General features: G+C 55.2%; 1 protein-coding gene across 7 annotated transcripts in view; it reads left to right on the top strand.

Moving 5' to 3' along the window:
• The window catches only part of KLHL25 (kelch like family member 25), a 51425-nt gene that overhangs the window by 17794 nt on the left and 8613 nt on the right, over window positions 1-25018 (top strand). For 2 of the 7 annotated variants that reach the window (XM_005221749.5, XM_005221750.5), the window contains exons 2-3: window positions 761-806; window positions 18006-19803. In XM_005221749.5, coding sequence (XP_005221806.1) covers window positions 18017-19786 — 1770 coding nt within the window. In that variant the 5' untranslated portion in view covers window positions 761-806; window positions 18006-18016 and the 3' untranslated portion in view covers window positions 19787-19803. Of the gene's footprint in view, window positions 1-760; window positions 807-18002; window positions 19804-25018 lie in introns of those variants that run through there. The other 5 variants (XM_005221751.5, XM_010816894.4, XM_005221754.5 and 2 more) reach the window with 4 other exon arrangements.

Genomic DNA, 25018 nt, shown 5'->3' with positions numbered 1-25018 from the left:
CCCCTGCGTCAATTTTAATACCAGGTATACTATACGGATATACTTAACCTTCCCTGGTGGCTCAGATGGTAAAGAATCTGTCTGCAATGCAGGAGAGTTTGATCCCTGGGTCGGGAAGATCCCCTGGAGGAGGGCATGCAACCCACTCCAGCATTCTTGCCTGGAGAATCTCATGGGCAGAGCAGCCTGGAGGGCTGCAGTCCATGGGGTCGCAGAGAGTCGGACTCGACCTAGCGGCTCACACTGTATGTCTGTGCTTCGTACCAGAAACACACGAGAGTTTTTTCAGTCCTCCAAGAGCCAGTGGCTGCCTCCGTAGGACAGTGTTCCAGCCCACCACCTCCTGACTGCCTCACCCCCATGAGAACGTCTGTGTCTGTGTCGGGGCTGTGATTCCCGGGGATCTTCATCTTTTGTATTTTGCCTCTTCTTTTGTGTTGTCTTTTCAGTAATGATGGCTGAGATCTGGGGTGTGCCTGTGGGCCCGTCTCACTTGGTTCGTGGAGCTCACACCCAGCGGAGGGGGTCTTGGGCAGAAGCAGGGGCGCCGACCCTCCGTGGCTGCATCTGCTGGGCTGGACGCGTGGCAGTTATTTCAGGGCGTCATTCCACATCTTGCCCAGTGGCCCAGCCTGTAAAAAGCACTCGGCACAGAGCCTGGTACACAGTCGGTGCTCATCACGTGGTTTAGTAGTAGTAGTAGTACCGTTGTAATCCCCATTCGTCTCTGAGCTGCCGTTTTCTTATTTGTAAATTACAGAACTGAGAGGCCGTGTGGTAGGATCCCACCTCTGATGCTCTTCTAGGTGAGTGAAGCCACGTAACTGCATGTGCTAAGTCATTTGGGTCGTGTCTGGCTCTTCGCGACCCCATGAACTGTAGCCCACCAGGCTCCTCTGTCCATGGGATTCTCCAGGCAAGAATACTGGAGTGGGTTGCTATTTCTTCCTCCAGAGCATGCTCCCAACCTTGGAGTCGAACTCATGTCTCTCTAAGTTTCCTGCATTGGCAGGTAGATTCTTTTACCACTAGCGCCACCTGGGAAGCCTAGTTTTGGCCAGTGAGATGGGGGCAGAAGTGATGTGTGTCCTCCTAAGCCAAATACCAGTGCCGCACTTGCTAGAGCTTTCTCTCTCTTCCCAGTGGCATGGTGACTGGTGATAATGGTGTCGTTTGGGATGCCGGGAGTGACAGTGATGAGAAGAGCACTCTCCACCCCTCGCCCCCACCACCAGCTAGCCCACAGAGCACATCGCATGAGCAAGGAATATCTCTCCCCCCAGCGCCACTGAGACTCGGGGGTGTTGGTTGTTGCAGCCCAGCCCAGCCCATCTTGATTAAAACCGAGTCATCACCTTGTCAGGCTTGGCTATGAGGATGAAATCTTCCATGTAAGATGCCCAGCACAGTGTGGGTACATGGTAGTCAGGCACTCCATCTGGCTCCCTTCCCAACCAGATTTCCCGCTGATTGTTTGCAACAGGTGTTGCTTCATCTTTCAGCAGCCTTTCACAGGCCTTGACCCCTTACCTCCTGTCCTCTGCCTCTTCTGGGAAGAAAGCCTGTTGCCTGGGAAATGCCAGGGCAGCGTGCCACCCAGACCCTTCCTCCAGGGGCAGCCCACCCACCCCAGTGGAGCTGGTGTCCATCCACACAGTATCTATCAACTCAGAATAATAGCCCTGACAACCAGAGACCGTGTCCGTCTGGGCCTGGCTATATCAATCATGAGAGCTCAGTGGCTGCACTTCAAGTGTGCATAACAATCATGTGCATCAAGTGAAAAGGCCAGAGCACGTGGAGAAGGCCCTGAGGTGTCTGCCCGCTCCTCTGGGACCCCCTTTCCCTTCCTGACTTTGGGTGTGGGTGGACAGGGTCACTACCCGCCTGGGAGTGTGTGTGAGTGTGTGCACGTGTGTGCGACCCTTTAGCGGCGGCACTGCTGCTCACGACCTCAGGACGGCAGGTAGGTACCTGGCTGCCCCACAGGGTGCCTCATCAGAGGGTGTGGAAGGGTTGGGCTTCTGTCTGTGGGTGTAACCTCAGGGGTGGCCTCCGCCCCTCTCTCTGGGTTGCTGTTTGACACAGGACATTCTATGCTACCCGAAGAGAAGCCCCACTTACTGCCGGGCTGTGTATGAGGCAGACAGCCTCACCACTTGGCTGAGCCTCACTGTGTTCTAGAACCGCCCCCACAGCCAGCCCAGTGCCCTGCAGGAGGGCCAGGGCTTGTGATGAGGCCAGGATGGGGTGAGGCCGCGGGGCGGGGCGGAGCAGCACCCAGCAGACGCTATAACCACGCGAGACCAGGAGGCATGCCTTACACAATTCCCAGGACTTCCCTGCAGATTTGAAACCTTCACAATCCCAAGCTGAAAAACGAGATCAAAATAAATAAATGCACAGTGGAAAACATCAACAGTTTTAAAACTGTTGCAGGTATGTCCAACTTTTGAACAGATGTATAGTTTTTGTTTTGGTTCTCTTTTTTCAAAGAAAGGGCCATTGAAAAGTAGAAGTATCTAGGGAAAGGCCCCATTGACAGTTCACTTGTATCTAGGATCTGTGGCTCTGCTTCCGTTGCAGCGATCTTACTGATTTTACTTTCAATTAGCAGTGAGATCTGCCTGCTTCATGAGGTGCTTAGTTTGTTTTCCACTTGAAACCTGAACAGACGGCTGCCCCTGCACCCCAAGAGCTCCCCGAGGTGCGTGTGTCCTTCAGGTGTGGGCAGAGCGGGGACCTGGGCTGCAGCATCACGGGGTGTCCTCTCGGAAGCCCCCTCCCGGGACCTTGGCTGCAGCATGCGGCCCTGCATGGGTGTGTTATCTTATAGCGTTGGAATCCTTCGTTATCACAGTTCTAGAAGTAACCCAGACCCAGCAGGCTTGAAGAAAACCTTCAGAGTTTTTCCTGACTACAAAAATACTGCATACTTGTTAAGAAAAAAAAAAAAAATCAACTTAAAAATGAACAGAGTGGACAGTGAAAAAGCCCTTTATTCAGAAGTGAAGGCTGCGGCTGGAGCAAGTCTTCTGAGTTTATTCCTTGACAGTGGTAATGGCAGCAGTAATAAAACAGCCGACTGGGTGAGAGGGTGAGGGCGCGGCCGTTCCGATGCTTGTCTCCTGTAATTCTCCCAACAAACCTATGAAGCCGCAGCTGCTTTCATCGTTACTTCTGTGGCTGAGAAAAACAGGCCCAGAGAGGTGAACTCACTTTCCCAGGCTCGCACAGGAAGGGCTGGGCTGTCTCCAGGGGCCCTGTTCCTGTGCGGGAGATCCGGCTCCAGACTGCATGCTGCCCCTCCCCTCTCCGGGCTGGGGTCCGCTTCTTACAGCTGGCACGTCCGCGGCGAATCCTTCACGCGCACGTGTGGCTCCAGGGCTCGGAAGTCCCTGGCCCTGTGTGATGGTGTCCCTGCCCATCCCTGGCCTTGCTCTTCCCTGTAGGGCTGGTGGTTTCTGCCCGGCATCTGCACCTACCGCTTCTCCACCTGAAGCCTCCCTTCCCTGCCAGGTGGGGAGGGGTCAGTGATCCAGGACAGAGCTGGGCCTCCCAAAGAGTGACCTCCAAAATGCAGTTCTGGTCTCCTCCGGTGCCTTTTTCTCTGAGAGTGGCACTGGAATCTTTGGAGAGCTTGGCAAGTTTTCTTTCTGGCTCCGTGCATCCTGGCTCCGTGCATCACTCAAGTTTAAGCCCACGCGTCCCCTCTTCAGAGGGGCCTGAAAGAACCCACCGTCATCGTCTTGCCTGGTGGCCCACCACCTTTTATTTTCTTCATAGAACTTCAAGGACGTGAAAGTGCCCTGTTCCCTGGTTTGTGTGCTCACTGATGCCAGGTCTTGTCTGCCCCATTCCCTACTGCCAACCCCAGAGTGCAGCCCCGCTCGGGCAGGAACCTGTCTCCCTGCCTGGCACGTGGGAGTTGTTCAGAAAGTTTGTGGAGAATGAGCGGGTGAGAACATTACCTGCAGCCCCTCAGCTGGGCCCTGGGCTTTTCCAGCTCCCTCTGGCCTGGAAGGATGGAGTTGACACACTCATTCAGAAAATCGCTGACTCCTGGCTGGGGGTGGAAGGTGGGGAAGGGTGAGTGATCCAGGACAGAGCTGGGCTTCCCAAAGAGTGACCTCCAAAATGCAGCTCTGGTCTCCTCCAGTGCCTTTTTCTCTGAGAGTGGCACTGGAATCTTTGGAGAGCTTGGCAAGTTTTCTTCTGAATGTTTTGCCCCTTGGCTTGTTTCCTTGTTTATTTGGGTAACTTTCCAAAGAGCAGGGAAGGGATGAGCTGGACCCCTTGTTATTTGGTGCCTTTTTTTTGGAGGAGGGGGCAATTTTAAAACATTTTTTTTATATATTTTTTATTTTATTGGAGTATAGTTGATTTATAATGTCAGTTTAAGGGGTACAGCAGGATGCTTAAATTAGACATACACATATATTCATTCTTTTTTATTGTGTGAGGTGATGTCTCATTGTAGTTTTGATTTGCATTTGACTAATAATAATAAGCTATGTTGAGCATCTTTGCATGTGCTTGTTGGCCATCTGTATGTCTTTTTTGGATCGTCTGCTCATTTTTTGATTGAGTTGTTTGTTTTTCGGATGCAGAGCAGCAGGAGCTGTTTGTGTATTTTGGAGATTAATTCCTTGTTGGTCACATTGTTTGCAAGTATTTTCTCCCATTCTGTGGGTTGTCTTTTCATTTTGTTTATGGTTTCCTTTGCTGTGCGGAAGCATTTAAGTTTAATTAGATCCCACTTGTTTATTTTTGTCCTTATTTTCATTAGGAGGTGGGCCCAAAAAGATATCGCTGTGATTTATGTCAAAGAGTGTTCTGCCTCTGTTATCCTCTAAGAGTTTTATAGTGTCTGGCCTTATGTTTAGGTCTTTGATCCATTTTGAGTTTATTTTTGTGTATGGCATTAAATAATGTTCTGATTTCATTCTTTTACATGTAGCTGTTCAGTTTTCCCAGCATCACTTACTGAACAGACTGTCCTTTCTCCATTGTTATTCCTGCCTCCTTGGTCATAGATCAACTGAGCACAGGTACCGGGGTTCATGTTTGAGTTTTCTATCCTGTTCCATTGATCTAGTCAGGTTTTGCGCCAGCACCATACTGTTTTGATGACGATAGCTTCGTAGTATAGTCTGAGGTCAGGGAGTCTTATTCCTTCAACTCTGTTTTTCTTTCTTAGGAATGCTTTGGCTGTTAGGGTCCTTTGTGTCTCCATACAAACTTAAGAATTTTTGTTCTAGTTCTGTGAAAAATACTCTTGGGAATTTGCTAGGGATTGTATTGGGTCTGTAGATTGCCTTTGGTGGTGGACTCATTTGTCCTATCTTGGTGTCATCTTTGATTTCTTTCATCAGTGTCTTCTCATTTTCAGTCTACAGATCTCTTGTCTCCTTGTGTAGGTTTATCCCTTGGTATTTTATTCTTTCTGATACAGTGGTCAATGGGATTGTTTCCTTAATTTCTCTTTTTGATCTTTTGTTGCTGCTGCTGCTAAGTCGCTTCAGTCGTGTCCAACTCTGTGCGACCCCGTAGATGGCAGCCCACCAGGCTCCCCCGTCCCTGGGATTCTCCAGGCAAGAACACTGGAGTGGGTTGCCATTTCCTTCTCCAAAGCATGAAAGTGAAACGTGAAAGTGAAGTCGCTCAGTCGTGTCCGACTCTTAGCGACCCCATGTATTGCAGCCCACCAGGCTCCTCCGTCCATGGGATTTTCCAGGCAAGAGGACTGGAGTGGGCTGCCAAGTATATAGAAATGCAGCAGATTTCTTTGTGTGAATTCCATATCCTGCAGCTCTATCAGATTCACTGACGAGCTTTAGTGGTTTTCTGGTAGCATCTTAAGGGTCTTCTGTGTATGGTAGTATCGTGTCATCTGCAAACAATCACAGTTTTACTTCTTTTCCAATTTGGATTCCTTTTATTTCTTTTTGTTTCTCTGATTGGTATGGCTAGGACTTCCAAAACCCCATTGAATAAAAGTGGTGAGAGTGGACATCCCTGACTTGTTCCTGATCTTCGAGGGAATGCTTTCAGTTTTTCCCCATCGAGAATGATGTCAGATGTGGGTTTGTCATATATGGCCTATATTATGTCAAGGTATATTTTCTTTGTAACCACTTTCTGCAGAGTCTTTACCATAAGTGGGTGTTGAATTTTGTCAAAACCTTTCTCTGCATCTACTGAGATGATCATGTGGTATTTATTCTTCGGTCTGTTAATGTGGTATATAACACTCAAGTGTGATGGCATTTGTTAATGTGGCGTATAATATTGAAGAATCCTTGTATCCCTGGGATAAATCCCGTTTGATGGTGGTGTATGATCCTTTTAATGTATTGTTGGATTCAGTTTGCTAGTATTTTGTTGAGTATTTTTGTGTCTGTGTTCATTGTCCATGGAATTCTCCAGGCACGAATACTGGAGTGGGTAGCCATTCCCTTCTCCAGGGGATCTTCCCAACCCAAGGATTGAACCTGGGTCTCCTGCGTTGCAGGCTATGCATTACCATCTGAGTCACCAGGGAAGCCCCTCATCAGTGATACTGGCCTGCAATTTTCTTTTGGCGGTGGGGTGGGGGGTGATGTCTTTGTCTGCATTGGTATCAGGGTGATGGTGGCTTTGTAAAGTGAGCTTGGGATCTGGTCCTTCCTCTGCAGTGTTTTGAACAAGTTTCAAAAGGGTAGGTATTAACTTTTCTCTAAATACTTGATAGAATCACCTGTGAAACCACCTGGTCCTGGACTTTTCTTTGTTGGAAGTTTTTAAATCATGGTTTCAATATTAGTACTTGTAATGGCCTATTCATATTTTCAATTTCTTCCTGGTTCAGTCTTGGAAGTGTGTATCTTTCTAAGAATTTTTCCATTTCTTCTAGGTTGTCCATTTTACTGGCATATAAATGTAGTAGTCTCTCATGATCTTTTGTATTTCTGTGATGTTCATTTTAAGTTCTCCTTTTTCATTTCTGTTTTCATTGATTTGAGCCCTCTCCCTTGTTTTCTTGATGAGTTTGACTAAAATTTATCAATTTATTTATCAATTGTTTATATTTTCAAAGAACCAGGTTTTACTTTAATTGATTTGTTTTCTATTTTCTTATCTATTTCTTTTATTTCTGTTCTTTATCATTTCTGGGCCTTTGAGCTACGATCAAATGTATTTCTGCTCTGATCTTTATGATTTCTTTTTTTCTAACTTTGGGTCTTTTTGTTCTTTTCTGGTCACCTTGGGTATTTGGATTTTTTTGTTCTTTCTCTAGTTGCTTTGCGTATAAGGGTAGGTTATTTGAGATTTTTCTTGTTTCCTCAGGTAAGACTGTACTACTGTAAACTTCCCTCATAGAACTGCTTTTGCTGCATCCCATAGGTTTTGGATTATCATATTTGTGATATACTAATCTCAAGGTATCTTTTGATTTCCTCTTTGACTTCTGTGATCCACTGATGGTTTAGTAACATATCGTTAAGCCTCCAGGTTTTGTGTTTTTTATAGTTTTTTGCCTCTGTAATTGAATTCTAATCTCACAGCATTGTGGCTGGACAAGATGCACGATGATATGATTTCGGTTTTCTTCCAGTTTACCGAGGCTTGACTTGTGACCTAAGATGTGACTCTGTGTTGGAGAATGTATGATGTGCAGTTGAGAAGAGAGGGTGTTCTGCTTTCTGGATGCAGTGTTCTATAAACACCAGTTCGGTCCATCTGGTCTAATGTGTCATTTAAGGCCTGTGTTTCCCTGTTGATTTTCTGTCTAGGTGTCTGTCCAGAGAAGCCCCTCACTCTTACTGTGTCACTGTCAAGTTCTTCTTTTATGGCTGTTCGTGTTTGCCTTGTGTATTGAGGAGCTCCTATGTTGGGTGCTGTTACAGCTGTTACGTCTTCTTGAATTGATCCCTCCATCATTGTGTAGTGACCTTCCTTGTCTCTTGTAGTCTGTTTTGTCTGATACGAGTATCGCTGCCCCAGCTTTCTTTCGATTTCCGTTTGCGTGGAGTCCCTTTTCCCGTCCCCTCACTTTGTATTTGTCCCTAGATCTGAAGTGTGTCCCTTGTAGACAGCACACAGGCAGGTCTTGTTTTTGTATCCATTCAGCCAGCCGATGTCTTTCGGTTGGAGCATTTAATCTGTTTACATCTAAGCTAATTATTGATATCCATGTTCTTCTTGCCATTTTGATTGTTTTGTTTTTGTAGGTCTTATTTCTTCTCTTCTTTTGTAGTCTTTTGATTTGATGTCTGTCTTTAGTGTTGTATTTGGATTGCTTTTTCTTCATTGCGTGTGTATTTACTGCAGATTTTTGGTTTGTGGCTCCTGGGGGGTTTTGCTTTTGCAGGTTTGGTATTTATGTGCCAGTCTGTTTTAGGTTGCTGGCCTCTTTTTTTCCAGAGCATTTCCAGTATCCTGCATTTGTATTCTCATCTGCTCACAATTGCTGGCTTTGATACTATGTTTAATGTGTAGATGTTTAATGTACTTCGTTTGCCTTCGTGTTTGCCTTTACTGATGGGTTTTCCCATTTGTAATCGTCTTGACTCCATTGTACTTGGGTCTCTTCTTTTCGACGTAGAGAGGTTCCTTTAGGATTTAAGGCTGGTTTGGCGGTGCTGAATTCTCTTAGCTTTTGCTTGTCTGTAAAGCTTTTGATTTCTCCATCAAATCTGAATGATGAACCTTGCTGGATAGAGTATTTTTGGTTGTAGGTTGTAGTATTTTTTTTCCTTTCATCACTTTAAATATATTGTGCTACTCCCTTCTGGCTTGCAGAGTTTCTTCTGAAAAACCAACTGTTACCTTATGGGGATTCCCTTATACGTTATTTGTTGCTTTTCTCTTGGGCTTTTGGTAATTTTTCCTTGTCTTTAATTTTTTTCAGTTTGATTAATATATGTCTCATTCTTTTCTTCTTGGGGTTTATTTTGTGTGAGACTCTGTGCTTGGACTTGAGCGTTTCCTTTCTTGTGTTGGGGAAGTTTTCAGCTCTTATGTCTTCAGATATTTTCTCAGGTCTGTTCGTTTCCTTTTGGGACCCCTGCAGTGCCATTGCTGGTGTGTTTAATGTTGTCCCAGAGGTCTCTGAGACTCTCCTCATTTCTTTTCATTCTTTTTTCTTTATTCTGTTACACTTCAGTGATTTCCAACACTGTCTTTCAGCTCAATCATTTGTTCTTCTGCCTCAGTTATTCTGCTATTAATTCTTTCTAGTGTATTTTTTTTTTTTTTAGTTAAAAATTTTTTTTAATTTTAGGTACAGCATTCTATTACAGAGGTACATTTTGTGGTCCTTTCTGCTTTTAATCTTTAAAGATTTTTTGTTTATTGTTATTTTTATACAATTTTTAAAGGTTACTTTCCATTTACAGCTGGTCCTGGGGCTTGTTCAGGCTTCCTGGTGGGAAGGCCTGGTGTCTGTCCACTGTACGTGGAGCTGGGTCTTGTCCCTGTGGTGGGCAGGGCTGTGTCCAGTGGTGTGTTTAGAGGTGATGTGAGCTCAGCACCACTTTAGGCGGCCTGTCTGTCCATGTGTGGGGCTCTGTTCACGTGCTGCTATTTGTTTGGCCTGTGGTGATCCAGCGCTGGTGCCTGCAGGTTACTGGGTAAGGTCGGGTCTTGATGCCTAAACGGCAACCTCTGGGAGAGCTAACGCGGATCAGTATTCTCCCGGGCCTCTGCCACAGTGTCCTGTCAGGCAGTCAGCCACAGCCGACCCTTGCCTTCCCAGGAGGCCCTCCAGGACTCAGGTCGGCCCAGCCCCGGCTCCTCTGGAGCTTTGGGCCGGGTCTCAGTGTACCCTGTATGCCCCCCCAGAGTGGAGTCTCTGTTTCTCCCGTCCTGTGGTTCTCCTGCACTGCAGCCCCACCGGCCTTCAAAGCCAAGTGCTCTGAGGGCTCTTCATCCCGATGCCAGACCCTCAGGCTGGGGAGTCGACCAGGTGCTCAGGACCCTCTGGTAGGAGAACCTCTGTGATGTAATTACTTCCCAACCTGTGGGTCGCTCACCTGGAGGCTGCAGGATCTGATGGTGTCATGAAAGCACCCCTCCTGCCATCTCGTGGCGATTTCTTTGTCTTTGAATGTAAAATGTCTTTTTTTTTTTGGTAGGTTCCTGTCTTTTTCTGCTGATGGTCGTTCAGCAGTTCATTGTGATTTTGAGGTTTTTGTGAGAGGAGGTGAGCTTGAGTCCTTCTGCTCTGCCATCTTTTCCAGTCGAGAGCCTTCCTTCACTGAATGCTTGCTGTCTCTCCTGCCCGTGCTGGCCGTTCCCCCCTTGACGTGGGTGTGCAGCTGCAGAGGCCCCTGTACACTGTTGGGATGGCGTGGGCACTGCTTGGCGTCTGTTTGCAGGTCTCGTAGTGGCAGCTTGTGTCCATGCCACTCCTGGGACAGCGGGAGCAGGGTTTGGAGCCTGCTCATGGGTCTCCTTGGGAATTCCCTGGTAGCTCAGTTGGTAAAGAATCTGCTTGCAGTGCAGGACACCCGGGTGTGGAAGATCCCCTGGAGAAGGCAGTGGCACCCCACTCCAGTATCCTTGCCTAGAGAATCCCATGGGCGGAGGAGCCTGGTGGGCTATAGTCCGTGGGGTCACAAGAGTCGGACAAGACTTAGCAACTAAACCACCACCACCACATGGGTCTCCTGGGGCAGCTGCCGTCTGTGTACTCCTAGGACAGCGGGCACAGCGCTTGGCGCCTGCTTGCGGGTCTTAGAGCAGCAACTCGCTCCCACCCCCAGAGCTCCTGCAGGCGGCGTCCTGTTGCCTAGGAGCAGTCATAGGGAGGGATGCCCTTATGATGGTCTGGCCCTCTCCTGGGGTACCCCCTAGAAATGGTGCCTTACCTCTCTGGCGGGCCCTCGCTGCTCCCGAGCATACCCTCAGTTGCCACACTCCAGCCTCTCCACGCAGCCAGCCCCTGTCCTCTTCTGACTGAAACCTGAGCCAGCACCCAGCCACCCCCCGCACCAGCAGATGAGTGCCTCAGGCGGGGGAGCTCTGGGCAGTGGTGCCCACCTCCCATGCAGGTTACTGTCTGCAGTGCCTTCTGCAAGCCAGGTGCCACGCTCTCCTCCTCCTCGGCACTGAAGCTCCCCCTCCAACTAGTCTGGTCTCCCCGCCAGTGAGAGGACTCCCCAGCTTGCAGGGACTTTTCCTCCTCCACAGCTCCGACCCTGGGGCACAGGCCCTGTTCCAGTTCCTTTCTTTGTCCCTGGGTCCTGTGTGGTTACACGGAGGTTTTCTTTCCCATTGAGGAGTCTGTGGCCTTATGGCGGCATTCGGTAGGTGTTCTGCATGAGTCACTCTGCTTGCAGATGTATTATTAGTGTTTGGCGGGAGGAGGTGAGCGCCCCGTCCTGGTCCCCTGCCGTCGGTCCCGTGCCTTCTGTGTGGTGCATTTTAACCGCTTCCCTGCAGGGAAAGCCTGTGGTCACAGGAGCGGAGCTGTTGTAGGAGCTGGATCGATACCTCTTAGTGGGATGATATATTGCTCGTCAGGAGCCTGGCAGTGTTGTGCAGGTAATTGATGTGCCTTGTATCCATCAAAGCCCAGGGTGATGCTTAGGTCATCAGAATAATCCTGAGATGCCTACAGCTCGAGAGGGTCTGACTTACTGGGGCCTCCGAAGGCAGGGGGCCACGGAGACAGGCTTCCAAGAGCCAGGACAGACCTGACTTGGCAAACATACTGTTGTTCCCCCCCGCCCCACCCCTTCTTAAAATCTTTAGTTTTGAGACAGGACAGAAGTCTTACAGGTACTCATGGAGAAGCAACACATGATCACAGTTGAAAGCAAAGACAGTCCAGTTGGAAAGTTTTTATACCTGTCAGCTAATGCTGAAGCTGAAGCTCTGAGCATGGCACGCTGCAGGGCTCAGAGGAATGGTGCTTAATATTCTTCCCCTTTTTCCTCTCCCTCTCCCAACAGAATCCACACCAGCCTCCTCATAGTCCTCCTCAAGGGCAGCCATGTCCTCATGGGCCCCAGAAAACACTCCTTCCTCTGTGCCTTCACCCACGTGGCAGTGACCAGAGGCACGCTGGGCATCCCTCAGGTCAAATGTGTGGTCCAGGCCGCAGCGATGGCCATGGTGTTGCTCGGCAGGCACCCAGCTCGCTGGACTTGGCCCACACTTTCGGCGCTCACCCCTCCCGCCACTGGGAACCTCCTGTCTCACACCGGCTCTGGCTCCTCCAGCCCCAGCACAGGGCTGTGTGTGTCACTGGTACCAGTCACTGGTAATCATCTCGTGAAACCCATTCTTGGTGAATGGGGTGGCCTCCCCTGGTGGTGGGAGGGGTGGCAGGACTTCCCCCGCTGAGACCCCCTGGCAAGGCCAGCATCCTGTCCCCCAGTCCCAGTGAGTCCTGCACTCACTGGGACTCCTGGCGGCCCGGGACGGGAAGGAAGGGGCAGAGGGCCTCAGGTCGGTGGTCACCAAGCCCCCGCGCTCCTCCTGTGCACAGCTCCCATCTGGGGCGGCACTGCACTCCCGGCCTGTGTTCAGCCTCTTGGCGGCCCCGGGGGTGGATGCCATGTCACCCCACGGCTGAGTCAGCACCGCAGAATAGCGTCTCCAGGCCCCTCCTGGTTTTGGGACCTGTCACCATGGCTGGGCAGGTGCTGGGACCCCAGGGATGTGCGGCTTTGGCCAGCCCTAGATCCCATGGATCCCATGTCTAAACAGCCTGGAGCGGGAAGAGAGTGGTTCCTGAGAACAGGCGGGTGTCAGGGTAAGCAGGAGGGGGTGCCTTGCTGGCTCAAGGGTCTCCCACTCGGATCCATTGTCACAGTCGGCCTGGCAGCATCCACAGCTGCCTCAGCCTGCATCTTCTCCGGAGCATGGCCGTGCGAGCACTGCAGCGGATGCTAGCAGGGAGAGCCTCGTGCTCCGTGTGCAGCTCGTCTTGGTCATCCAGTCCGGCTGAGCCTCCACTCTGTGCCAGGTCCCATCGGTTAGCACCACACACAGTCCTTGCCTCAGGGGCTGGAGATACAGAAGGCAGATAAGCCTGTGATTGTAAGTTGTGACAAGTGCTGTAAGTGGGGGAGGTGTGGGGAGGAGAGAGAGCAAGCCTTTCAGGGACAGCGAGGTGGACGGCAGAGCATTCCAGGCAGAAGAGCAGCTCATGCAAAGGTCCTGAGGCCAGGGACACATCCAGCACAGCTGGAGGGGCAGCTCTTTGGGAAATAGCAGGATGTGAGGACCCAGAGGCCACGGTGGGGACCTGGGATTTTACTGAGACTGCTGAGATGTCCTAGAGCTGGGTGTGGTGTGATCCAGGTGGTGCTTTTTAAAGGATAACTGTGGTCTCTGGGTAGATTCAGACCCGAGCAAAAGCAGAGGCTGGGGTGGGGGTTCTGTGAGTCGGGGGTGGTGGGGAGGGTCAGACAGGGATTCGTGTAGGAGGTAAGGCCACAGGGCTTGTATGAACTGGTGTGGGGGGCGGGGGTGGGATTTGAGCACGAGGGAGCGTGTTGGTGCTGTTTCGCAGGTTTGGGGGAACACTGAGAACTTCCCCAGACATGTCACAGTGGAGGGAACAATTCGGCTTCTGGGGATCTTGTAGCTGTGAGGCAGGGAGCCCAGGGTCGGGTACGCAGCCCTGGGGGACCCCTGGCTCCCAAGCCTGACCTCCCACACTGCTGGCCAGAGCTGAAGGGCAGCCCTGGGTACCTGTGGGCCTGGGTGAACACTGTGGTCCCCTCCATGTGTCTGAGCCTCAGTATTCCTGTCTGTAAATTGGGGCCAGTGGGCCTCTCACTCCCTGGAATCCTGGGGCTTCGGGGCTGTTGCTAAAAGGCTGGCTCAGATCCCGGCATCTCCTGAGAGGACGTGGGGCAGACAGGGAGGCGGCTGGCCTGGTAGGCAGCCTGCTCCCGGCTCTGCTCCGCAGAGCCAGGCCGGCCGCCGTCTGGGGGCTGGAGCCCACTGGGTGTATCTGTGCATCTCAGGATCTTGGCCTGGGAGGGGGTTGGCATCAGCGGGCAGGCATCCTCAGCTGAGTGGGACAGAAGTCAACTCTGGGCCCTGGCCACCCACTCAGCACTGCCCTCGGAGAGGTCACCTGACCTCATTCTCCGGGCACACGTGGCTACTCTGTCGGGGTTTGCCGTGCTTTGGGGCACTTTCTCATCTTGGAGTCCTGCTCTGTCCTGCCCCTAAAGCCCCGCCCCCCCACCAGGGTGTCTCCACCTGGATCCGTCCAGGACGGTCCTGTGCACAGCACCCCAGGATGGAGGTGGGCCTAGCCCAACCCCACAGTCCCCTGCCCGGCCGCCCCAGCGTGGACCAGGGTCTGGGACAGAGGGAGGCGGGCCGCACGGGGCCAGAAAGCCTGAGAGGGCCTTCGCCCAGCAGCTTAGAGTGTGTGTGTGTCCATGTGTCACCACGTGGGGAGAGCAGGGCTGTCCACTCTCTGGCTGGCCCTGGGGCTGGGCCCTGTGCGCAGCAGCCTCCAAGCCCCCCGCCCCCACTCCCCGCAGGAGCAGGTACTGGTGACATCCTGGTCACACGGCTGGCATTCCACCCCGGCGCTGTCTGTAAAGTGAGTCCAGGAGGAGCTGCGCACCCACAGCATTCCAGACCACACTCCAGTGGGGCTCAGAAGCAGCCTGGCTTCCTGGCTGGGTGGGGCGCCGGGCAGAGGTGTTCAGGGACCCGGAGCAGGTGGGGCTGTGGGACAGCAGGAACTGAGGTCAAGCCTCGCCATCAGGGCCCTGAATCAGAGGCCTTGGAGCCAGTCCCCCAGGCGCCCCCAGATCAGAGGCCACGTCCCTCTAAAGGCCCCGGCACGCAGGGGCATGGTGGATGGCATCACCCAGTTGCACACGTGTGTGTGCTCAGTCGTGTCCAATGCTGTGCAACCCTGCAGACTGTAGCTCTCCAGGCTCCTCTGACCATGGGATTCTCCAGACAAGAGTACTGGAGTGGGTTGCCATTTCCTCCTCCAGGGGATCTTCCTGAGCCAGGGATTGAACTCAGGTCTTCTGCATCTCCTGCATTGCCAGGCGGATTCTTGACCACTGAGCCACCTGGGAAGCCCCAGTGGACGGCCACATTTGGGAAAGTGTCCGATGATTGAGGGGCAGTAGCAGGAATGAGGATTAAGCAGTCACACAAGGTGCGGGGACCGTGCTGTGCGGTCTGGAATCAAGGGTGGGCAGTTCAGACCTGGTTGGGGGTTGCTGCTGCTGAGCTTGTGAGGCCAGGTCAGCACAGCCTGTCGTCTCTGACGCCCGGTCCCAGGGCCAGGCTCAGAGGTCAAGCTCTGTAAATAATTGCCAACAAGTGAGGGGCTCTCAGGAGGCCTGAACAGGGCAGGGGCTTTGTCTTACAAAAGAGGAGACTGAGTTGCAGAGAGAGTGGTGCCCTGGGTGGGTGGTAGCTTGGGGACCACTGTGTATAGTCTGGGCGTGGGGTCCTGCATTTTCCCACTCCTGCAGACTGCACACGGACAAGTACACCCCTGAGCCTGAGCTCTTCACCTGAGCCCTGTGGGCCACAGTGGCTGGTTTGCGCAGCCGTGTTCCTGGCGGGCCACTGGCCCATGGTCTGCCTGGAGCTCGGGGGCCAGAGCAGCGAGGCCAGGCCCAGCCCCGGTGTCTTCCCTGCCCAGCCAGGGAGCTGGGGCCTTGCCCGGGCAGCTCTCATCACGTCCCTGTGGCTTCCCTGGTTCTTTGCCAGGAGAGGAGGGAGCAAGGGAGACAGGCGTGCACTTGGACTCTAACTGGCAGTCCACCGAAGCTGGAGCACCGCCTTCCTTCATCAGGTCGTCGTCGTTCAGTTGCTCAGTCGTGTTCGACTCTTTGCAGCCCCATGAACTACACGCCAGGCTTCCCTGTGCTTCACCAGCTCTTGGAGTTTGCTCAGACTCACGTCCATCAGGTCTGTGATGCCATCCAGCCATCTCATCTTCTGTCGCCCCCTTGTCCTCCTGCCCTCAATCTTTCCTAGCATCAGGGTCTTTTCCAGTGAGTCAGCTTTACAATTCAAGTGGCCAAAGTATTGGAGCTTCAGCATCGGTCCTTCCAATGAATATTCAGGGTTGATTTCCTTTAGGATTGACTTGATTGATCTCCTTGCTGTCCAAGGGACTCTCAAGAGTCTTCGCCAACACCACACCAGTTCGAAAGCATCAGTTCTTCGATGCTCAGACTTCCTTATGGTCCAACTTTCACATGCGTACATGACTACTAGAAAAACCATAGCTTTGACTATATGGACCTTTGTTGGCAAAGTGATGTCTCTGCTTTTTGATACGCTGTAGGTTTGTCACTGCTTTTCTTCCAAGGAGCAGCGTCTTTTAATCTCATGGCTGCAGTCACCATCTGCAGTGATTTTGGAGCCCAAAAAAATAAAGTCACAGGTCATTGCTTCAGTACAAGAGTGACCTGGAGTGAGGAGGGGTCGGGGGTTGTTACACGTTTTTCTGGCCTTGTTACCAGCTGGAAGCACAGACTTCTGGGGTCAGGATGCTGAATGCAGTTTGCTTTTGGCCACTTCAAGGCCTAGGGTTTTGCCTGCTTGTTGGCTGAGCCTCGTTTCCACAGCACCATAGTGGGGTCTGGGGTCGTGTCATTGACCAGACTATTAATTAAAGTGCTTTGGAATCCCTGCATTCGAGCCCATGTCTGCTCCGGGGACCAGTGCCCTGAGCCCCATGTTCCTGGCCCAGCAGAGATGGGCAGACTGGGGCGTGTGGGGTGCTCGCTGCGGCCCAGGAGCCCAGAGTTGCCTGTCGGGACCAGGGGGACTCCACCGGCTGCAGGTGTTCTGGCTGTGGTGGTTGAGGCAGACCCGGGTTGCTTCAGTGTCCTGCTGTCACCCAGGGCTTTGTCTCGACTTCCCGCTGGGATTCAGAATGGAGCAGGTGTCCAGGCAGTGAGCCACAGGCCAGCTGGCCTCATCGCAGCTGGGTCCAGAGGCCTCTAGAGAGCCCTGGATTTGCAGAGCATGTCTACACCGAGCACTTGGGCTGACAGTGGTTCATGGCGTGCTTTCCAAGGGCAAGGGGTGGTGAGTGTGGCCGTGGCTGCGTGCAGCCCGGCTCAGGACAGGGCCCCGCGGGGAGCAGAGCGGGGCATGAGGCTCTGCCTGGGCTCTGTGGCTCCTCGGGGATGTTTTGCAAAAGCCCCCCCTCCGAATCTGAGTCTCCTTGGCCAACGGGGTGGCTGCTGGGCTGGAACTGGACAACCCACATGGGAATCCTGGCTGTGGGAGTCAGGCAGCCAGGGTGCCTCTCTGAGCCTTGGCTTCCCTGGCTGCAGAATGGGGCCATGCAGCAGCATCTCTGAGCCAAGGAATGTATCCAGAGCACATGCTGCTTAGCACTGCCCTGCTGTCCTCTTTTTTATTCAAATTTATTTATTTTGGGCTGTGCTGGGTCTTCGTTGCTGCACAGGCTTTTCTCTGGTTGCAGCAAGCAGGAGCTCCTCTCCAGTTGTAGTGTACGGGCTTCTCATTGCGGGGGCTTCTCTTGGTGCAGAGCACAGGCTCTGGGGCCCATCACCAGTAGTGGCGGCACGTGGGCTCAGTAGTTGAGGCTCCCAGGCCCTGGAGCGCAGGCTCAGTAGTTGTGGTGCACGGGCTTAGTTGCTCCCCAGCATGTGAGGTCTTCCGGGTTCAGGGATCCAACCCATGTCTCCTGCATTGGCAGGGGGATTCTTTACCACTGAGCCACCAGGGACGCGAGCCCACCTGCTGTCTTCTTAACCGGGCCGGGGACACCGTGGCATGTTCTTGCAACCATGGGAGATGACTGTAGGTCAAAGTCACCTGGGCAGGCTCCTATTCAGAGATGAACCTCAGGTTTTACCACCGGAGTTATCCTTTGGCCGTCAGATTGAGGGGCGGGGCTTGGTCTGGGTGTGGCAGAGCTGAGCAGGGGTGGAGGGGGCCGGCCGGCTGGGTTTGGGGGATGCTGCGGGGGGCCCCAGGCCTGGCCCCTCTCACCTGTGGCCTCATCCCTCCCCCTCCCCACCGCCCAGCAGGTCGGCTCAGCATGTCGGTCAGCGTCCACGAGACCCGCAAGTCGCGGAGCAGCACGGGCTCCATGAACATCACGCTGTTCCACAAGGCCTCGCACCCCGATTGCGTGCTGGCGCACCTCAACACGCTGCGCAAGCACCGTATGTTCACCGACGTGACGCTCTGGGCCGGCGACCGCGCCTTCCCCTGCCACCGCGCCGTGCTGGCCGCCTCCAGCCGCTACTTCGAGGCCATGTTCAGCCATGGCCTGCGGGAGAGCCACGATGACACGGTCAACTTCCAAGACAACCTGCACCCTGAGGTGCTGGAGCTGCTGCTGGACTTCGCCTACTCGTCGCGCATCGTCATCAATGAGGAGAACGCCGAGTCGCTGCTGGAGGCGGGTGACATGCTGCAGTTCCACGACGTGCGGGACGCGGCCGCCGAGTTCCTGGAGAAGAACCTGTTCCCGTCCAACTGCCTGGGCATGATGCTGCTCTCGGACGCCCACCAGTGCCGCCGGCTCTACGAGTTCTCCTGGCGCATGTGCCTGGTGCACTTCGAGGCCGTGCGCCAGAGCGACGACTTCAACAGCCTCTCCAAGGACACCCTGCTGGACCTCGTCTCCAGCGACGAGCTGGAGGCGGAGGACGAGCGCGTGGTCTTCGAGGCCGTGCTGCAGTGGGTCCGGCACGACCTGGAGCAGCGCAAGGCCCACCTGCCGGAGCTCCTCCGCGGCGTGCGGCTGGCCCTGCTGCCCTCCGACTGTCTGAAGGAGGCCGCGTCCGGCGACGCCCTGCTCATGGCGGATGAACGCACACGGCTGCTGGTGGACGAGGCGCTGCGCTGCAAGACCCGGATCCTGCAGAACGACGGCGTGGTCACCAGCCCCTGCGCCCGGCCGCGCCGGGCCGGCCACACGCTGCTCATCCTCGGGGGCCAGACCTTCATGTGCGACAAGATCTACCAGGTGGACCACAAGGCCAAGGAGATCATCCCGAAGGCGGACCTGCCCAGCCCCCGCAAGGAGTTCAGCGCCTCGGCCATCGGCTGCAAGGTCTACGTCACGGGGGGCCGGGGCTCTGAGAACGGGGTCTCCAAGGACGTGTGGGTGTACAACACCGTCCACGAGGAGTGGTCCAAGGCGGCGCCCATGCTGATCGCCCGCTTCGGCCACGGCTCCGCCGAGCTGGAGAACTGCCTCTACGTGGTCGGGGGCCACACGTCGCTGGCCGGCGTTTTCCCGGCCTCGCCGTCGGTCTCGCTGAAGCAGGTGGAGAAGTATGACCCCGGGGCGAACAAGTGGACCATGGTGGCCCCGCTGAGGGATGGCGTCAGCAACGCTGCGGTGGTGAGCGCCAAGCTGAAGCTCTTCGTGTTCGGGGGCACCAGCATCCACCGGGACATGGTGTCCAAGGTCCAGTGCTATGACCCGTCGGAAAACCGGTGGAGCATCAAGGCCGAGTGTCCGCAGCCCTGGCGGTACACCGCGGCCGCCGTGCTGGGCAGCCAGATCTTCATCATGGGCGGCGACACAGAATTCACGGCGGCCTCGGCCTACCGCTTCGACTGCGAGAGCAACCAGTGGACGCGGATTGGGGACATGACCGCCAAGCGCATGTCCTGCCACGCGCTGGCATCGGGCAACAAGCTCTACGTGGTGGGGGGCTACTTCGGCACCCAGCGGTGTAAGACCCTGGACTGCTACGACCCCACCTCGGACACGTGGAATTGCGTCACCACCGTGCCCTACTCGCTCATCCCCACGGCCTTCGTCAGCACCTGGAAGCACCTGCCCGCCTGAGGTGCAGAGCCAGCCAGGTGAGCCCCACTCCCCGCCCGAACCCACTCGGGGCAAAGGCTGCATCTTCCGGGGAGGCTGGGTCAGTCAGGAAGCAGGTGACTGGGGGGCCTCTGGGACCCCTTTTTTCTACTCTGGAGCCAGAACCTAGCCCGCCCCCCCCACCCCCCTGCCCCTTACTGACAGTTAATCTTGAGCAAAGCGTGTAACCCTTTTGCCAGATGGGGGCAACCGTCTTAGACTGGTTCCTGGGGTCTGGCTGTAGATCAGTCATCAGGGGTCTGTGGACACATAATATGTGGCGTCTAGGCTAACTTTTGAAGTCTGGGGGCACAGTCTCCATGCAAGGGCACCCTCAGAGAACGGGGCTTCCAAGGACCTGTGGGTGTACAGCCACCAGCTGTGAGGTGAGGGTTCCCCAGAGCCATCTTAGATCCAGCACTGGAAGCGCTCATGAATGTGCTGAAGGTATATATTCCCAGTTATGGTTTAATTACGGGGAAAAGATGCGGATTAAGAGGAGAGGGTGGAGATGCCTGGGGCAGAGCCCTGGACGGGGGTCCAGACCCGGAGCACCCCATCCACTCCCCGTGTGTTAACAGCATCCGTGAGTGATGGCACATGCACGGTACTGCCCACCAGGGAAGCTCACACAGCGTTGGTGTCCAGAGTTTTTATCAAGGCCCCATCGTGTGGGCATGACTGCTTGGCCACACGGTTACTCTCAAGTCAGCTGGTCCAGCATGACCCAAAGCCCCCCTAGGTCACACGGACGTCACTCTAAACAAAGACCCTCCTATCGGGTATGACACAGATCACCTCCCGGAAGCTAAGAGTGGACCTCTGGGGACTGAACTTGGGTCAATTACAGGCAGATTCTTGACCGTCTAAGCCACCAGGGAAGCCCCTCTGTTTGGGCAAGGCCACCAATTCTGTCCTCCGCAAATGCTGAGCCCAGGCCTCAGCCCAGACCACTGCAGTTGGGGCGTCTGGGGCCCAGGGCTCAGAGCTGGAGTAGCCCTAGGCGAGTCCAGAGTGCAGTCAGGGCGAGCGCCCCACTGGGCGGGCGCATGAGGAGCAGCGGGAGGGGAGTGGACGGGGCACTCGGGGGTGGGCGCGGGCACCGCGGGGCCGGACGCCGCTGTGGCATCTGGTGGGGCCAGGGCCCTGGGCCCAGCCTCTCCTGGGGGCAGCCGTGTGCTCCCCCGTGCGTGGGGGAGCCTCTCTTCTCCTCCCATCCCTCCACGAGATGGAGAGGAGGCCTTCCTCCGAGCATGGGAACAGCCCCCAGCAGGGCTGCCTCAGTTACCCCGGGTTACCACACTCTCTGATTTCAGTGACATCATTCCATGAAGTCACCGTGTGAAACAGGAAGGACATCGTGGAGGCCAGGGGCGAGGTGACACGGTCAAGCGCTCCTTGTGGGCATTGGAGGGGCAGGGGGCTGGCAGGAGGGGCTTGTCCAGGGTGCAGGACGGATGGAGTCAGGGGAAGGAGGCCAGCCTGTCCTGGCGGGGCCCTTTCTGGGGTGGGGGGTGCTTTCCTGCAGCCCTTCTGGGGTGATCCAACTGGCGCTGAGGTTGGATTCAGGTGTCCTGAGCCAGCCTGGCAGGGGCACAGGGGCTGGGACGGGGTATAGACTGGTGGGCATTGGAGAAGGTCGTCCATGGTCACGTCCCAGCTCTTAGCTCGCCCCGGGTCTTCGTCCCTTGGGGCGGTGAGGTCCCGGGACCCCTGGTGGGTGGAAGGCAGAAGGCATTGGTCCTGGGGGCTCCAAGAAGCTCAGGGGAGGGTGGGATCAGATGCCAGGTCATGCCAGGGTGCCTTGATGCCCACCCCAGGCTGTCCTGGGTTCCAGCCTCTCCCTGCCCACAGCTGCTGCGCCATGCTCCTGCAGATCGGAGGAGCCAGCCCTTGGCCCCACGCTGTTCAGGTCACAGGAACAGTGTGAGGGGCCAGCCTGAGCTGAAAATTCATTTCCTCAATGGTCTGGCGGCTGCTGACAAGAATACTGAAAACCACGCGACGGAGGGAGGCAGAGGCAGTCGTACTTGGCCGGGTGGCTTCTGAATGGAATCTGATGTTTCAGCTGCTAAGTCAGATCCAGCCAGGCCTTCGAGGCCCTTAAAGGGCTCCATCCCCAGCAGGCAGGTGAGGCTGGCCCCCTCAAAGAGGTCAGATCCACACAGGGTGTGAGGCCTTGTAAAAGAGTGGCCTGTGTGGGAACAGGCTTTGTTCTCCTTTAAGGTCTCTCTGCTTTGTTTGTTGAATCTGCTCTCTTCCTCTCTGGGAGAAAACTGACCGGCCACAGACCTTGGTCCCCTGGGGAGCAGGCTTCAAAGAGAACGTTGGCGTCTCCTTGTTGGAAACCTGTGGTCTGTGGGCCCTGACGCCTCGTCCCATCTCAGGCCGCCCAGGGCCAGGGGCTGTGACCTTGTCTGGTGTTGGCCTGTCCTTGGGGCCCTGGAGGGCAGTTCCTCCCAAATAGGAGAGGGTGGGCGGGGAGATCAGCAGGACCGCATGAGCCTGCTACTTTACCAGGACTTCCCCCTGTTTCAGGGACTGGGGAAGGGAAGCAGGAGTGGATCCTCAGCTCTGATTTCCTGGCTGCTTGACCCCAGTTGCTCAACTTCCCTAGCCTCAGCTTTGCCATCTGGGAAATGGGGATAAAAATTGTATTCCTCACACTGGTTGAGTAGAAGAGATCAAGTGAGGGGCCGGGTTCAGAGTCAGCTTTCCTTTGAGGTTGTGATGAGGCTGGGATGGTGGTGATGGTTTCAGAATGCTTTGGGTGGCTACGGCCTCTGGATTGGGATGTCCGTGGGCCAGCCCCTCCTTCTGGAAGGGTCCTTCCCGCACGGTCGGGATTGCCCTTTCTGCGCCCTTGGCCGAGAGACGCACAGGTCTTGTCTCTTAGGCGCTCCTCAACCTGCGGCAGGTTCTGTGGACGAGGACCCAGCAGGGGCGCTGGGGCGGAGGGTGATGCCTGGGTGTGCCCGGCCCACCCTTGGCTCCAGGTGGATGGCGCAGTTGTAGCAGGATGGCCACCCGCGTCTGCTGCTGCCAGGCACGCAGAAGGCCCTGGCTCAGGTCCTGAGGGCCTTGGCCGGGGGCGGGGGTGGGAGTGGGAGGGGCCCGACAGCAGTGGTGGGTGAGAGGCTGGGCTCGAGCACCCTCGGCAAGGCTCACGGAGGCCGGGATGAGCAGAGACTACTGCCCCTGCTGCCCCTGCCCCCTCCAGCGTGGACCACCCCTCCCAAAGCCTGGCTGCCAGCCAGGAACCCCCAGTGCCGGGGCCAGAGAAGGGGGTCTGTACCAGTGTGTCCCGAGTGCCCGCCTCCCTGTGCTGCTGTTCCAGCCCCTCCTGCAGGCATCGGACCAGCCTGGGGTCCAGCCTGCAGTGCCTCTCTGGTCCCTGAACCAGAGATTCCAGGGACCACCAGCTGGAGAGCCCCTGCTCTGCAGCCCCCCGTCACCATGCCGGGTGACTCCCCCAGTCATCTCCAAGGGCTCTGTTTCTCAGCCGTGAGCTCGTTCCGTCCTCTCGTAAGTGTCGGAGGTGCTGCTGGTACCGAGACCTGGGGTGGGCATGTCAGGCCACAGCTGGTGAGGGCCGGAGCGGGATCTGAACCCTGGCTGGGCCCCAGGCCTGCAGGTGGCTCTGGAGGCCCAGGCCCCGAGCATCCCTGTGTCTGCGCCCTGGCACCAGTCGCTGCCCGCTGCAGTCCACCTGAGTGCTGCCTGGCAGTGGGGGTGGGGCGCTCTTCAAAGCTGACTGCCGGCAAGATCTCCAGGGCCAGCCCTTGGCTCCCGGGTCGCAGTCTGATCCTTGTCTCTAGGTGACAGTGGCCAGGAGGCTCCTGGAGCTAGGGTAGGCACCCATCTCTCTGGGCTGCCCGCCAAGTGTGGACCATACATGGTCCTTCTTTTCTCTTGTTCTCTCTCCTGCCCTGACCCTGCCTGCCTCTGGCCTGTCTTTAAAGAATCAGGGCGGAGATGCAGGCTGCCAGGATCTGTCTTCTCCTCCTGGGCACTGTGGGGGACCAGCGCCAGGGGTGGGTGTGGGCAGGCACGCCCTCCAGTCCCGCTCTGGGAGAGGCCGAGCCTGTGATCCCCCTGCCCGAATTCCGGGGCACACCCCGCCACCACAGGAGGGCAGATTCAGCACATCCTGTCTGGCCTTAAAGAGGTGGTGGCCAGGAGGAAACCCCAGAGCTCGGGTTCGGGGCTGTGCTGAAGGGGGATGAAGCACCCCGCGTCCGTCCGTCCGTCTGCATGGTGTGGCCCCATGCCAGCCGGGATGGCCTTGGTGGCTGCGGGCCGCCTGCCAGGCCCCCCGTTGGGTGATCCTCAGGACTGCGAAGGGTGGTCATGGGGCTGGCGGGGCGGCTGTGCATGGTGGTGGGGTGACTGCTGACCCCACGTCTGCTCTGCGAGGTGGACACGGGTCCTGTTGACTGGAAAAACAGTGCATAACCTAAGGGTTGAGAATTATGTTTTGTTCAGCAGACAAAACTTGGGACTTAAGCCCAGACCACAGCATCTCAGCTCTGAGGGACCACTCTGAAGAGGTCGGAGGGGAAGCCAGAGTATATAGGAGATTGTGCAACAAAGACCAGGGAGTCCGAACATGAAAAGATAACTGTTAATTAAGACAACCAGTAGCTCAGCTGGTGAAGAATCCATCTGCAATGCAGGAGACCCTGGATTGATTCCTGGGGTCACGAAGATCCCCTGAAGAAGGGACAGGGTACCCACTCCAGTAGTCTTGGGCTTCCCTGCTGGCTCAGACGGTGAAGAATCCGCCTGCACTTCGGGAAACCTGGGTTTGGTCCCTGGGTTGGGAAAATCCCCTGAAGGAGGAACTAGGAACACACTCCAGTATTCTTGCCCCAAGAATCCTATGGACAGAGGAGTCTGGCGGGCTACAGCCCATAGGGTCGCAAAGAGTCAGACGTGATGAAGCACAGCACAGACATCACAAAATTCTTTCCTATGTATGGGAAGATGTAGGAGTCCGGGCTATCTGAGGTCATCCCTTTGATGCGCACCTCAGCTCCTGGGGCCAGCGCCCTTGCCTTCCCTTCCTAGTCTCCCGGGTGCCCAGTCCGGGGAGGCTGTGATGGCTGAGGGCTGCAGCATTTTTTGTTTACTGATGTGGCAGGCAACGGTTTTTTTTTAATGTAGTCCATTTCACAGATAAGGAAACTAGGTCCCAGAGAGGCAGCTGCCAAA

Source organism: Bos taurus, chromosome 21 (genome assembly GCF_002263795.3).
Source record: "Bos taurus isolate L1 Dominette 01449 registration number 42190680 breed Hereford chromosome 21, ARS-UCD2.0, whole genome shotgun sequence".
Classification (NCBI taxonomy): Eukaryota; Metazoa; Chordata; class Mammalia; order Artiodactyla; family Bovidae; genus Bos; species Bos taurus.
The sequence above is the reverse complement of the archived record's forward strand: the minus strand, read 5'-3'. Positions and strand labels throughout refer to the sequence as shown.